Below are 13,044 nucleotides of genomic sequence, written 5' to 3' on the forward strand. Positions count from 1 at the left end.
ATCAACACACGTGCACACATACACACTCCTGGCTTCCCAAGCTCCAGGAGCCTCCGAGCCCTGCAGGTTTGTCCTGCTACCTCAAGCTAGCAGACACCAGCCAACCCCGGGGCGCACGTACCTCTCCTCCTCCAAGATCTTGACGACGCTGTCCCTGAGGTGGCCATTGATCTGCTCCACTATGCGGTAGATCTCGGAGCCAGGGAACCCTCCACCTCCATCACTAGGAGAAATGCAGGAGGCGTGAGGCCCGGGCAGAGCCGGCTGGCTCTGGGCAGCCCAGTATGCTGGAAGAAGGAGCCCCAGACCTGCCAGCTCTCGGGCAGACACAGCCACCCTCTGCGCTCAGGCTGCTAAAAGACGTCTGCACAACCTCTGTAAAGGGGCACGTGACTCCCTCTGTGCCCTTTGGGTGTGATCGGGGCTTCAAGAAGCTGACCCGTATTTATGGAAAACAGAAAGGAGGCCCCCAAGAGCGCTCACGGCCTCCCCAGAGCCATGCATGTTGGACAGCCAGTGCTGCGCTGCACTGGCCCTGGGCTAAGGCTGGCGATGGCCACATCCCATGGAGGAGAAGGGACCTGGCTGCACGGGCTGGCAGAGACAGGTGCTGGGGACCTCCCAGAGGCCAGCCTGGGGCAGATGTTTCCCTGTCTGTAGTGGGCTGCAGGTCGGAGCCCCTCACACCCTGAGATGCCTTCACCCCCGTGCCCTCAGCGGCGCAGGGCTATGCTGTCCCCCTACTGCAGACATGGGGACCCAGCAGCTAAGGGACTTGCCCATGGCCCCACAGGGAGACAGCAGCGGAGCAGGGACAGAGCCTGTCTCTCTAGTCCCAGCTGAGCGCCCTCATCCTGCACCGTCTCACCCTGCCCATGTGAGAGCCCCCCTCTGCCCCGGCAGCTCAGGGCCGGGCACCGCTCGCCAGCCAGGCACGACCCCACCAGAGCGGTTCAGAAGTCTGGGGATGCAGCATCCCGGCTCAGGCCCCTGGACACCACGGCCAGAGCCGGCCCTTTGTCAAACGGGCAGATTATCCTGGTGTTAGGGCGGTTTCAGAGATAATCTGGGCGGTGCAGGGCTTGGTACACCCACGGCGCTGCCCTGAGCCGAGAGGGGGCCCTCAAGGAGAGGTGAGGGAGCCCAACAAGCCACAGGGTGGCTACAGAGGGGGCTCAGAGGGACTGTCCCCAAGGCAAGGCCGGCATTAGCACCCGCTGGGGGTCACGGCGCTCGGACGCAGCAGGGCAGGGCCAGCCCCTACCACGTGCTCTTCTCCAGGTGGATATTCTGGAAGCCCAGGACATCCAGGACTTTCTTCTTGGTGGCGTCCGTGAACCCACCTGGGCGGGGAGGGAAGGAGAGGAAGGGGTCAGTGGAGGGGAGGAGAGTGCAGGCAGAGGGGCAATACTTAGGGGCAACTGTGGGTAGCCGGGGGCAGCATCTGCATAGCGATGGCTTGGGGATGTGCTGTTGTTTGACCCGGTGAACTGGCTCCCAGCACAGCCCCAGGGCCCAGTCCCCTGCAGACCAGCTCCCTACGGGCCAGGGGGTGGGAGAAGATGCGTGTGTGGAGCCGTGCTCCAATGAGTGGAAAAACACCATGTCCCCACAAAGGCCGTGAAAACACACAGGCACAACTGGTAACACAGATGTGGCTGCTGCCTACCAGTGCCTGGTGGGGTGGGGGGAAAAGGGGGCACACGCTTCCTAAAACAATGGGAGTGGAGCCGTGTGTGGGCCAGGCCTCCGGGCCGTGCCAAGGGTAAGGGCTATGGATGGGGTCAGTAGTGGAGCCAGGTGCACAGCCCAAGAGCCTGGTTGAGCTGGCGATAGAGCCCGTAGCCCCCCTAAACCCCTCCCCCAGGCTTTGCCCAGGGCTAACTTAGCCTGCCCAGCCCCTTACCCACCGTTCACCAGGGTCTGCAGGCACACGGCCAGGGACGGGATGCCCACGGGCAGCAGCTCACACAGCACAGAGTAGTGGTCATACCTGCAGGGAGTGCCACACATCATCGCAGAGCCTGGGGCTCCTCCCTGCGCCCACGGCCGCAGCGAAGTGCTGCCCCCGGCTTCCCTGGGGTGCAGCACAGGCCCCTGGCACGGGGTTGGGAGGCAGAGCCCAGTCACTGCAGCAATTCAAGGTGGCCGCGCTAGGGCCCGGCTGTGTTGTGAAAGGCTCTGGCAGGGCCCCTGCTCTGCAGCCAGTGCTACTGAACAAGCCGTGCTAGGATGGAGGGAGCTTTCTGCCAGCCCCCCCCCAGCCCTGCTGGCTGTGCCCCCGCTGCCCTCCACGCCTGCTCTCTGCTTCTTCTTGCCATCATCTCCAGGCAGCTGCAGCTCGTACCCCCCTGCATGTGCAGGCCCACGCAGCGTGCTCTGGATGGGCTGTGCCAGAGTCCAGAGTAAAGCCAGCTGCCCCCTGCCACCTGTGCCCCATGAACCCAGCTGGTAGCTCATACTGGACAGCGCTGGCAACCCAGCCCCAGCGTGCACCCTCACCTCTGCCACCCCGTGAGGGCGATGCCCTGGAACTTGATGGCTGGGAATTTGGGCATGGCTTGGATCACCTTGAGCCAACTCAGGTGGTTGTTCAGGTGGTTGCTCAGAGGTGTCCACTGCTGGGCTGGTCCCGTGGTGCCCTTGAAGGCGCTGGCGAACCACACGGTCTGGAAGCCACTGTCCGCATACTTGGAGATGAAGCTTCCTGGGAGAGTCGGAGATGAGGCTGGAGAGGATGGCCTGCCCTCACCACGCCAGGGGCATGCACTGGGGGGAACACGAGTTGGAGCACTACGCCCCATGCCCAGACCACCTTCTCCATTCCCAGGGAGCCAGGCCCAGTGGCACCGGGGCCCACCAGCCAGATGCCCTTCACCAGCCCTGAACCCACAGCGCAGCTGCCCCCTTACCGATCTGCTCGGCTTCGAAGTCGGGCGCGTAGTACCACACCATGGGCGCCGCATACTTTGCAATGCCCGATTCTGCGGGAGACCAAGGCCGGAGGAGAGAGGCTGTGAGACCATGACCTCTCCAGGTAGCTCCAGTAATCGGCATTAATCCCTGACAAGCCTGGGAGCTTGCAACCTGCCCTAGCCAGGAGGGGGCTCTTGTCTCCTTCCCCAGCCCAGCTCCCTTGGGGCACCGGGATGTTCCAGAGACCCGGGCCGCTGCGGCGCCGTGGCCTCGAGCCACCGCTCCTGGGATGCACCCGGCTCCTCCCGGGGAGCCCCACCGGGACGCCTGCAGAGCCCTGACCTTGGAGGGTGGCCACGTTGATCTTCCGCAGCATGTCGTCCCACAGCAGGACCCGGAGCCCCCGGTACTGGCTCACGAGGAAGCTCACGACCTCCTTGATGTGGTTGAGGTACATCCTCCCCACGTCGCCCTGGTTGCGGTTCAGCCAGTTCTTGGAGTCCGTGCCCTCGCCCAGGTGGAAGACCTGGGGCGACGGGGAGCAGAGCACACGTCAGGTCCGTGAGGCAGCCCTGGCCCCCACCCCGCCGGCATCGTCCCCCCGCGCTCCGGTCCTGCTCCATGCCCCCAGCAAGCTGCTAGGGTGATGGGGGCCTTCCTTTTTGCCCTGTCCCGTCCCCGAGTGCCACGATCCCCTTTCCCCTGCCTGATCGGCTGCTCTGCCATCTGCTGCCTGCCCAACCTGATTCTCTGTTTTCTGCTCCCTGCCGGATCTGCTGCTCTGCTTCCTGCCCCAATGCACTGCTCAGCCCATCCTGCACCACCCTGTGCCAGGCTACAGCTGCAAGGGGGGCCCTGCGCTAGGCTGAGACCAGCTTGGGGACGAGCAGCCAGCTGCAGCCGAGCCTGGATGCAATGGAGGTGCGGCTGGCAGGCAGGGGGGAGCCTGCAGCTCGGGCAGCCCCTTGGCAGCCAGGTCCACCCAACAGCCATGAGGGCAGGGCTGGGTCGAGCAAGGGGCCCTGGCTCTGGGAGGAGGCTCCCGTGCTCACCTCGTCGGCGCCAATGTGGATCCAGCTGGCACGGCGGTGCTTGTCCATCACCTGGGCCAGGATGCTCTTGAGCAGAACCAGCGTGTCTGGGACGTGGGGGTTGAAGCTGTTGGGGAAGCGCTCCACCTCCCGCAGGTGCCGGTACTGGTCGTGCTTCAGGATGAACTGGCGAGGAAGCGCAGGGGCCGCGTCAGCCGGCCGCCATGAGCCCCTCGGCCTCAGGGGATGGGGCGGCGCAGGACGAGGCTGGGAGCAGCCTGGCCCAGACACCCCGATGAAGGCAGAGAGCGAGCCCAGGGCCAGGCCTACCTCCACGTGCCCGAAGGTCTGCACCAGGGGAACCACCTCCAGCTGATTGAGCTGTGCCAGCTGCTGGATCCGCTCCAGGTCGTCCTCGCTGGGGGAGCAGAGAAAGGGCATGTCAGAGGGCTCTGGCTGCCCTGCGTCGCGGGGCTCACGCCACCCCTCCCACCGGCCTCACCTGTAGGTGTAGGGAGCCCGGAGCACACCGAGCTCACCCTTGAAGGGGAACATGTCCTCGTACTCGATCAGGACCCCATTGGCACCCAGCCTGGACAGCAGCGGGAACAACTGTGGGGACAGCCATGGCCAGGGCTGCAGCGCATGGATGGAGCGGGGTGCCCGAGGGTGCCCTCCACCCGGCAGCTCAGGATCAGAGCCCGCCTGGCACCTCCCGAGACCGCCTCGGCTCCACGCCGTTCAGAGCCCGCTCACCTGCTCCAGGTAGGACACCTTGGGGGCAGCGCCCTTCAGGTCCAGGTGCACCAGCCTCATCTCGGTGGCGCTGAAGTCCTTGGAGAGCTGCTTCCTGGCTTCTTGCTTGGGCCCGGCAGCCTGGGCGGCCTCCGGGTCGAGGGGCTGGCTGCGGGGGTCGGGCTCCGGGAGGACATCCCCGCCGTTGCCCCAGAAGTCGCTGTCCTTGCTGATGTGCTTGTGCAGCTCCAGGGTGAAACTGCGCACCCACAAGACACACCAACGCCCGTCAGGGCCTGGTCTCGGGGGCACCGGCCCCTTTACGAGCCCCACGCCAGCCTCCCTCGTGTCCCTGGCCAGAAGAGAGGGGCTAACGAGGGAAATCCACCTGGCTCGACCACGTTCCTAGCTCCTGCAGTCACTGACACCCATGAAACCGGGGGCCCTCTCCCCCGAAACGGCTGCTGCTGCTTCTGGCTAGTCCAGAGCAAGGCAGGGGCCCATCTCCGTGCAGCCAGCCTGGGGAAACACGCGCTAAAGTGGAAACTGGGGGGGCTCAGAGCCCTCGGCTGGAGGTAAAGTCCACCTTGCTGCTCCCTCCCTGTCCCCTGCTCCCACCCCCGGCAGTAGCCGAGGCTCCGGGGTGGGCACCGCCAGAGGTGGGGACGGGGGCAGCTTCCACCTGCAGACCCGGAGCTGCCTAGGACCCCAGGCCGAGCATCCGCACCATGCCAGCCCCCCCTCACCTGTCTCGGAAGAGGAACCTGATGCCGGCCAGGGCCACCACGAGCAGCACGGCGAGGCGCAGCAGGTGCAGCTTCTGGTTGCGCTTGAAGGACATCGCTGCAGGCGAGCGGGCAGGGAAGGGCTGAGCTGGGGGCACGGCTTCTCCCACCCCAGCAGGGTGCACCCCTGCAAGCCCCCAGCCCCCACTTCTGCACAGCAGACCCAGGCTTGGACCCTTCCTCTCTCCCCTGCATCCGTGGGAGGATGCCTGACCTGGGTCCCCGCCCCAAATCTGGGCAGTGCAGGGACTTGCCCTCCGCCCCACAACAGGTGAGGATGCCCCTCACCTGGGCAGCTCCTACCTGGTCTGGTGCTGGCAATGTCAGGGCAGGTTTCGAGAGCAGACGCCTGGCACAGAGACCGTTGGGCCAGCGCTCCCCATGGAGGGAACAGCTGGGCTGGCACTGGGGGAGCCCCTGCAAGACAGGAAGGGGGACAGCGAGAGGGCTCGGCCGTGTTGCACCCGCTCCAGCTCGGGGCCGCACCGGACATGGCTGGGGGCCACGGCTCGGGACCGGCCCGATGTCTGCTCCTTCCCTACCCTGCAGGAGCGGCTTCCCGAGCAGGATGCCCTCAGGCCGCCCAGCTCTGCGCACCACGAGGACAGGCCGGGCCGGGCCGGGCCTCCAGACCATGCACCAGACCCCCGGAGAACCCCTGGGCACACGTGCGCGTGCAAAGGCGGACACCCCTCCCCACCCCCCAAGGCTCCCCTCTTTGCTGCTTGTCCTGAGCCCTCGGCCTGCATGAAACGCCCCCAGTGTGCAGAGCCCGAGCACTCGTCTGGGGTCCCCGAAGCACCTTGGCAGCGAAAGCCATGCGGGGCTGTCAGCTGGCCTCCCACCACCAACAGCTTTTGCAGCCAGGGATCCAGCAACTGCCTTATCGCTGACCAAGCACCTGAGCTGTGCGACTTCCTGCCTACCCTGGGTCAGGTGTGCCCTGGAGATACCCGGCGGGGCTGACTGGAGAGGGAGTGGGGAGAATGGGCGCAGCTCAGGTATTTGTACAATGCTGCCTTGTTTACACCGCGAGGGCGTGCCGTACCCCAGGAAGGGTGGCTGCAGCATGCATGGGACACGCACCGCTTTACCGGACTCTCGAAGTTGTGCCTGGAGCCCCCAGCTGAAATCAGGGCTGTGTGCACATATGCACGCACACGTGCACCAGTGGGCACGCACGCACGCACCAGCACGCACGCACCAGAATGCATGCACACACGCACACACCAGAATGCATGCACACACGCACACATACACGTGTGCGCACCTCTGTGCATGCACGCACATGCATGCCTCTGTACAAGTGCACCTCTGTGCACGCACACACACACACACGCCTCTGTGCATGCATGCGCATGCACACACATGCATAATCAGGCCTCGCTAGGCGTGCACGTATACCCACACAGGCGCGCACACAAACACACGCTCTGTCCTGGGCTCCAGAGAGGCTACGAGCCCATCAGGCGAAGCAGGAGGCGGGAGGGCACAGGCAGAGGGGCCTGCTCCCAATCGTGAGGACAGGGCCGCGGCAGGAATAAGGACCCAGGTGTCCGAGTCCCCGTGGGCCGCGCTGGAAGAATCCCCGGCCCCCGTTCACCCTGGAGGCACCAGCACAGCTCGCCCTGGCAGCGCCCAGTGGATGCTGGCTGCCTGGGCGGGGGAACTGGGCGCAGGAGCTCTGTGGAGGGTGGCATCTGCGTCACTGGCGTCTCATCTGCCCCGCTAGCACCCTCTGCCCGGGCTTCCTCCCCCAGCGACCCTGGCCCCCGGCATACGCTAGCACCGGGCCACTAGCAAGCTGCCCTGAGGCTGGAGCTCCACGCGCGGCCGTTCCTTGGCGAGGGCAGAGGCCTGGGGAGACCCGGCTGGGCCCCGCTCTTGCTCCCTGCAACCTTGCAGGGTGCTGCCTTCTCGCTGCATTTGCAACAAGATGAACAAAGCCAAGGCGGACCGAGGTGGCTGAAACTTCCTGCAGGCCGGGGCACAACTATGCCCCACGGCACAGAAGTGTTGCAGGACTAATTGACAATGTGGGTGTGAGCGTGTGTACCCAGCGCCGCACCCTTGACAAGTGGCTCTAGCAGAGAGGGCCAGCTGGGAGGAAAGAGGGGAGGCTCAGCCCAAATCTGTGGCAGAGGGAATTGAACCCTCCCCAGCTCCAGAGGTCTCAGACACGGTCCGCGAGCAGGATCCGGCCCCGCCGAGTCACAGCACTTGGGTCACGGCAGGGCTACAGTGGTTGCTGCAGAAATCCTGTCTCCACTAGGTCCAGCGCCCGGGGCCAACCCAACCCCCTTGCCCCGGGGACAGATACCCCCTGCACTCACTATGTCGCCGCGTCCAGGGGGTCACGACATGCACCAGACGGTCACCCGGGCCGGCGGGCACAGCAACCCCGCTCGGACTGCCCTGCCGCCCGCAGAGCGAGCCGCCGGGCCCGCCACACCTGGCCAGCGGCACTCGCTCCCTTAAACGGATCGAAGCGACTTCAGGAGGGGAGGAAGGGAGAAAGTGCTTACACTCGTGCACGCACTACACTGCACACGCACACGTGCACACGTCCCTGTCGTCAGGCCAGCTCTGCGGCACGCCTGGGAGGGATGAGGCCCTCATCAGCATCATAGGCAACCTCAAAACCGAAAGCAAAAAAGCAGCCGGAAAACTGCTGGGCGCAGAGAGGCGGGGGGAGAGCCTGAGCTGTGCCGCACGCAGCCGTGCATCCTCCAGAGGATGCCCGAGCAGAAGAGCCCTTTGTTCTTGGCTTCAGGAAGCCGCAGACGCAGCCCGGCGAGGAAGTCCCGTCAGGGCACAGCAGCATTTGCAGGCTGCCCATCAGGGCAACGTCCGCACGGCTGCCTCCGAGCTGGGCCAAACGGCAGTGACGTGACCTAGAAGCATCCCGGATCTGTGCCCACCACCCTTTGGCCCCGCACCCCCCAGGGAGACCGTGGCCCCCGCACAGCTACACACCTAGGAAGAAGTCAGGGGCCCTGGGTACACGTGGCCGTCATCGAGCCTCCTCCTTTGCACAAGTCCTTGTCGTGCGGCAAGGGTGGATTAACCCCGGGAGCTGCCTTGGAGCCGTGCCACCCCGGAGCACCAAGCCGGATGCAGCCACCTGCTCCAGACTCCTGCGCGTCCCAAGAAGCTGCCAGGGTTCAAGATGCAAATACCAGGCACTCGCTCCGCGCCCGTTCACAGGCCTCTCCCCGTGTTTCACCGTCGCCAAGCGGTGTTGTCAAGAGGGATGTCCTCCAGGCAGCTTTAATTAAGCCTAGCGGCCTTGACACCACTCCTGGCACACGGACCCACTGTGCCCATTAAACAGGTGTCGCACGGTAGCACCGAGGGCTGCCAGCTGAGCCTGGGGCCCCATGATGCTGGGTATCGTGCACGTACACCTGCCCCCCACCTCCCCAGCTCCCTTCTCCACAAGCTGCAGGACAGACAAGACCAAGGGTGAGCAGGGCACAGCACCCAGCGCTTTTAAACTAACCGTCCAGGGAAGGATGGCGAGAGACAGGGCAAGGAGCGTTGCAGGGGCAGATGGAGCCGGACGAACCCGATACGTCCCCCGAGAGCTGGCGCTCCGGGCAGAAGAAAGGTGGTCTCGTTTATCTGGGCTTGGGCAAAGCACATGACAGGATGCCACTGGGGAAATGATTAACCGAGGGCTAGGAGGGCAAGCAAGGGCACCAGAAGGGAAGCCAAGAGCAGGGGCGTTCCTCCCGGCTCCGTCTGGGGGCTGGTCTGATTCAATGTTTGCATTCAGGACCTGGGCACAAAGCGCTGCCAAAATCTGTGACCCCACGCGGCGGGACGGCAGCCCAGAGCTGAGCGACCCTGAGGGCCGCGGCCGCAGAAACAGGAGCAACCCAGCAGCAATAAGAGCAACGGGCTGGGAGCTCGCCGGCTGGAAACCACCAAGGAGGAGGAGGAGGGTCTGGTGCACCGGACACTCGCGGCAGAGCCGAGCGCTAGGGTGGGCGAGCCGTGCTGCACAGCCGCGCATCTCCTTTACAGCCGGGCAGTGGCGGTGCCATCGCACGAGGCCCTGGCAAGATCCTGCCTGGATGCTGCAGATGATTTGCTCCAGCTGTGCCCAGGAAAGGCACATTCAGCTCAGGGAAAAGGCGACGATGGATGGCAGAGTGGAGGTGGGGAGCCCTGTGCCGCACACGGGAAGAGCTGGGGCAGCCCAGGGACGCTGCTGGCACCAGGACACGTGGGGCTCTGGCCACGAATAGGCTCCAGCTGGAAAGCAGGACGAGGGGTCTCCCCTTCGTGGCAGCCAGGCGGGAGCAGGGGGCAGGAGGGGAGCAAAGCTCAGCCACACTTAAAAAAAAACCCTTGAGCAGGTCAGCAGCAGCCCTCCCGCCCCAGCTCGGCCCAGGGAACGTGCTCACAGACGGAGACGCCGGGGTATTAGGGGAGACCTCGCCGATGCCCTCGCTGGACGGGAGCGTGCGGTGGACGGGGGTCTTCATGCACTAGGCAGGCCCTGCGGCCAGGATGCCCAGGAGCAGGGAGGCCGGGCTCAGAGCCTCCTCGCCGTGGCTCAGGCTGCACCAGAGCTGCCCATCCTCGCACGCCAGAGCTGGATCTGGATCAGCAGCCAGAGGACACAGCGTCGCTCCCAGCTCCTCCCTGCACTCTCCGGACATGGACAGCCTGCCGTGGACGGCAGAGCGGGGCGGAGACGGCAGCCCCAGGCGCAGCTGCTTTACCCCAGCCAGGATAGCGGTAGGCTGGACTGCCGGGGAGCTCGGGCACTGATGCTCACACAGGCGCGGGGCTTTGCCAGGGAGCTTGGGCATTGGTGCTCATGCAGATCCATGGCTTTGCCATGCATCCCCCTCCCCAGCAGAAGTGCAGCCTGGGGTACGAAGCACTGGCACAGGGGCTCTAGCCCGCAACCTTGCTCCAAGGCAAGGGGAGGCATGTGCGCCCCTGGAAGGGCTGAGGACCCACCGGACACCGTCCACCAGCGCGGGCAAGGGCGGGGGGACCTGCACAGGTGGAGAGAGCAGCAAGGGAAGGGCTCCCTGGTGCAAGGGGCAGCTCAGCCCAGCTGCCTCCTTGTCCGTGCCGCTGCCTCCCACTGCTCTGGGGGGAGATCTTTCTCCCCTCCCTCTTCCTCCTCCTCCCCAGACCCTGCACCCCCAGAGCCTCCCGCAGCACCAGGCAGCCTGGCCCCAGCCCCGTTGCAGGGCTGGCACTCGGACTAGCCAGGGCAGCAGTGTGCCTGGCCCCGGGGGGCTCTGCCCGCCCCTACCTGGCAGGTGCAGCCGGGCCAGGCTGGCGGCAGGGAGCACGCGCGGAGCAGCCGGAGCCGGTGGCATCACCCCGCAGCCGGGCGCACGGAACCACCCAGCCCCGCTCTTAAAGGGACCCGGATCGGGATCGGGGCCGGGCTGCAGCGCAGGAGGGGCTGGTGACAGCTCCCTGCAGAGCTGCCCCAGGCATCACTCTCACCTGGGCAGGGGGCTGCGGTGCCCGTCTCTTCTGCACACACAGCTTTGGGCAGGGATGCCTGTTTTAGCAAAGCCCTGCCCAGTCCCTGCAGGGCTGCAGCACCTCGCACCCTGGGTGCACTGATCTTTGCAGCCCCCTGCTCTGGGGGTGGCATCGCAGAAGGGTGTGGCAGCTGCTCTGTCCCACCAGAGTTTGGGGGTGCCGCTGGGAACTGGAGAGGGGCGTCCCGAATCCGCGGACCAGCCGTCCTATGCCTGCTTGCAAACTGCCACCATGCTTGAACACACACCCCTCCGGAGTGGAGAGGTGCTTCCCACCCAGCCCAGCCCCATGGAGCCAGCCCCAAATGGAGCATGGGCCCAGGCAAAGAAGCAGGGAAACACACGTGCGGAAACATGCCTGCAGCGCACCACCGCCTCTAGCAAACGCTCCTTGGCCTGATGTGGCAACCTGTTATTAAACAGGTGTGAGTTTAGTGACAGATCGTTTTAATTTTGCATCCGTGCCGCACTCCCTGCCTTGCCGGGGCTCGGCGGAGATGCTCCGAGCGCTGACGGCGACACCGAACTCTCGACAGAACGATATTTTCCTGGAGAGAAATGAATGCTTCCCACGGGGGCTTTGCCCAACTCGCAATAAAGCCTCTCCGATTTCAGGGGAAAGAGCCGTTCATCATAATACTGTCTGCACCACTGAGCGTTTGTTCCCTTCGGGAAGTGTGCTCTGAATCTCAACAGCGATATCTGTGCGCGAAGGAAAACGCGGAGACGAGGCCGGAGACACGCGAGGGAGGGGGACCGTCTCCCGTCCCCAAGCCATCCCTGATGGTCCAGCACCATCCAGCATCCTTTTACTGTCGCCCGCCCAGGAGACATCAAACCGCATCAGAGCGCCGGCGGCCGCAGGAGGCGGGGGCCCCGGGTGCACCCGCATCTCAGACCGAAAGGCTGCAAGCTCCTAATGTCGGCCTTGGATCAAAACCGGTGTAAACTGCCGGGCACAGGGCCGAGCCGGCTCCGCGGGGGATGCTGTTAGCAGAGATCGAGGGGAAAATGTCCTGCGGCAAACGACGCCCACGTCCCAGCATCCACCGTGCGTCTTCTCGACTCGGGGCTCAACCTGGCGTTTAGGAAGCGGCGGCCGGGGAAACCGGGGGGCAGGAAGGGTTTGATAGCCTGGGATTCGCTCTGTGGGGCTCGGAGCCCCTGGCAGCCCAGCCGCCGTAGGCATACTGGGCGCCCCGGAGGTGCCCGGCGAGCTCTCCGCGGCCCACGTCAGGGCTGCCAGCAACAGCAATGCACACGCCCGGAGCGCCAGGCCTGCAGCATGCACACAGTGCCCTTCCCAGGGGCTTCCAGCAGGGGGCAAAGGTCATGGGGCAACCCTCAGGCAGTGCCCCCGAGCTGGTGCACCTGGTGCCAGGTAGGGCGTGCCCCCAAGCTGGGCACCCCAACCCCCTAGGCTGGGCACGGATGCCCTGGGCAGCAGCCCCCACGCTTGCCTGGATCCCAGCCCCAGAGGGTGCCCAGGGCCCCAGCGCCCAGGCCTGGGCCGCCCCGACCGCGGCGCACGGCGCTGCACACCCCGCGAGCAGCACCGCCCCCTCCTGGGGCTGCTCGGGGCTGCAACACGACACCCACCCTCCCCCCCACGCTTTGGCACAGCTTGGTCTCGCCCGAGACTCCGCGCATGCGTACTTCCTCCCGCGCCAGGGACAGTGCAGGGCACCTTGCACATACGCATGCGTTTGCCGGACGCGCTCGTGTCCCGCCCCAGGCAGGCACCCTGTTTCTGCGCATGCGCCTCGCCGCTCGTCGGCCCGGGGCGCGCTGTGCGCATGCGCTACGGTGCTCTATCTCCGCCCTCGTGTGTCCGCAGGTAAAGGGGGGGTGCCCCTCCCCCCTGTGCGGTCTGTGGTCCCGAGACCCTCGTGCAATGTGGGGGAGGGCAGGGTGCAATAAGGGGGTTGTTGCAATGGGGAGAGGGGGCTGTTGCAATATGGGGGTTGCAATAGGGGCTGCTGCAATGGGGGGGTGGTGCAGGCTGGGGGGGGGTGCAATAGGGGGGGTGGGGTGGGGGGGGGTTGCGGGGGGGGG

General features: G+C 65.6%; 2 protein-coding genes across 6 annotated transcripts in view; one reads left to right on the forward strand and one right to left on the reverse strand.

Moving 5' to 3' along the window:
* Nucleotides 1-11,759, reverse strand: part of LOC109294409 (hexosaminidase D-like) — an 18,752-nt gene extending 6,993 nt beyond the window's left edge. The window contains exons 1-13 of one of the 4 annotated variants that reach the window (XM_019512749.1): nucleotides 10,749-11,759; nucleotides 5,771-5,884; nucleotides 5,429-5,525; nucleotides 4,704-4,941; nucleotides 4,450-4,559; nucleotides 4,278-4,365; nucleotides 3,969-4,133; nucleotides 3,259-3,442; nucleotides 2,913-2,984; nucleotides 2,503-2,707; nucleotides 1,911-1,993; nucleotides 1,265-1,343; nucleotides 122-223 (exon numbers count right to left, since the gene is read on the reverse strand). In XM_019512749.1, the coding sequence (XP_019368294.1) occupies nucleotides 122-223; nucleotides 1,265-1,343; nucleotides 1,911-1,993; nucleotides 2,503-2,707; nucleotides 2,913-2,984; nucleotides 3,259-3,442; nucleotides 3,969-4,133; nucleotides 4,278-4,365; nucleotides 4,450-4,559; nucleotides 4,704-4,941; nucleotides 5,429-5,525; nucleotides 5,771-5,884; nucleotides 10,749-10,815 (1,604 nt within the window). In that variant the 5' untranslated portion in view covers nucleotides 10,816-11,759. Of the gene's footprint in view, nucleotides 1-121; nucleotides 224-1,264; nucleotides 1,344-1,910; nucleotides 1,994-2,502; nucleotides 2,708-2,912; nucleotides 2,985-3,258; nucleotides 3,443-3,968; nucleotides 4,134-4,277; nucleotides 4,366-4,449; nucleotides 4,560-4,703; nucleotides 4,942-5,428; nucleotides 5,526-5,755; nucleotides 5,885-7,800; nucleotides 8,010-10,748 lie in introns of those variants that run through there. The other 3 variants (XM_019512748.1, XM_019512750.1, XM_019512752.1) reach the window with 3 other exon arrangements.
* Nucleotides 11,760-12,740: 981 nt separating this feature from the next.
* The window catches only part of MLST8 (MTOR associated protein, LST8 homolog), a 9,160-nt gene continuing 8,856 nt past the window's right edge, over nucleotides 12,741-13,044 (forward strand). The window contains exon 1 of one of the 2 annotated variants that reach the window (XM_019512753.1): nucleotides 12,741-12,826. In XM_019512753.1, coding sequence (XP_019368298.1) covers nucleotides 12,746-12,826 — 81 coding nt within the window. In that variant the 5' untranslated portion in view covers nucleotides 12,741-12,745. Of the gene's footprint in view, nucleotides 12,827-12,869; nucleotides 12,886-13,044 lie in introns of those variants that run through there. The other variant, XM_019512754.1, reaches the window with a different exon arrangement.

Source organism: Gavialis gangeticus, unplaced genomic scaffold (genome assembly GCF_001723915.1).
Source record: "Gavialis gangeticus isolate Ggan-Ray unplaced genomic scaffold, GavGan_comp1, whole genome shotgun sequence".
Lineage (NCBI taxonomy): Eukaryota > Metazoa > Chordata > Crocodylia > Gavialidae > Gavialis > Gavialis gangeticus.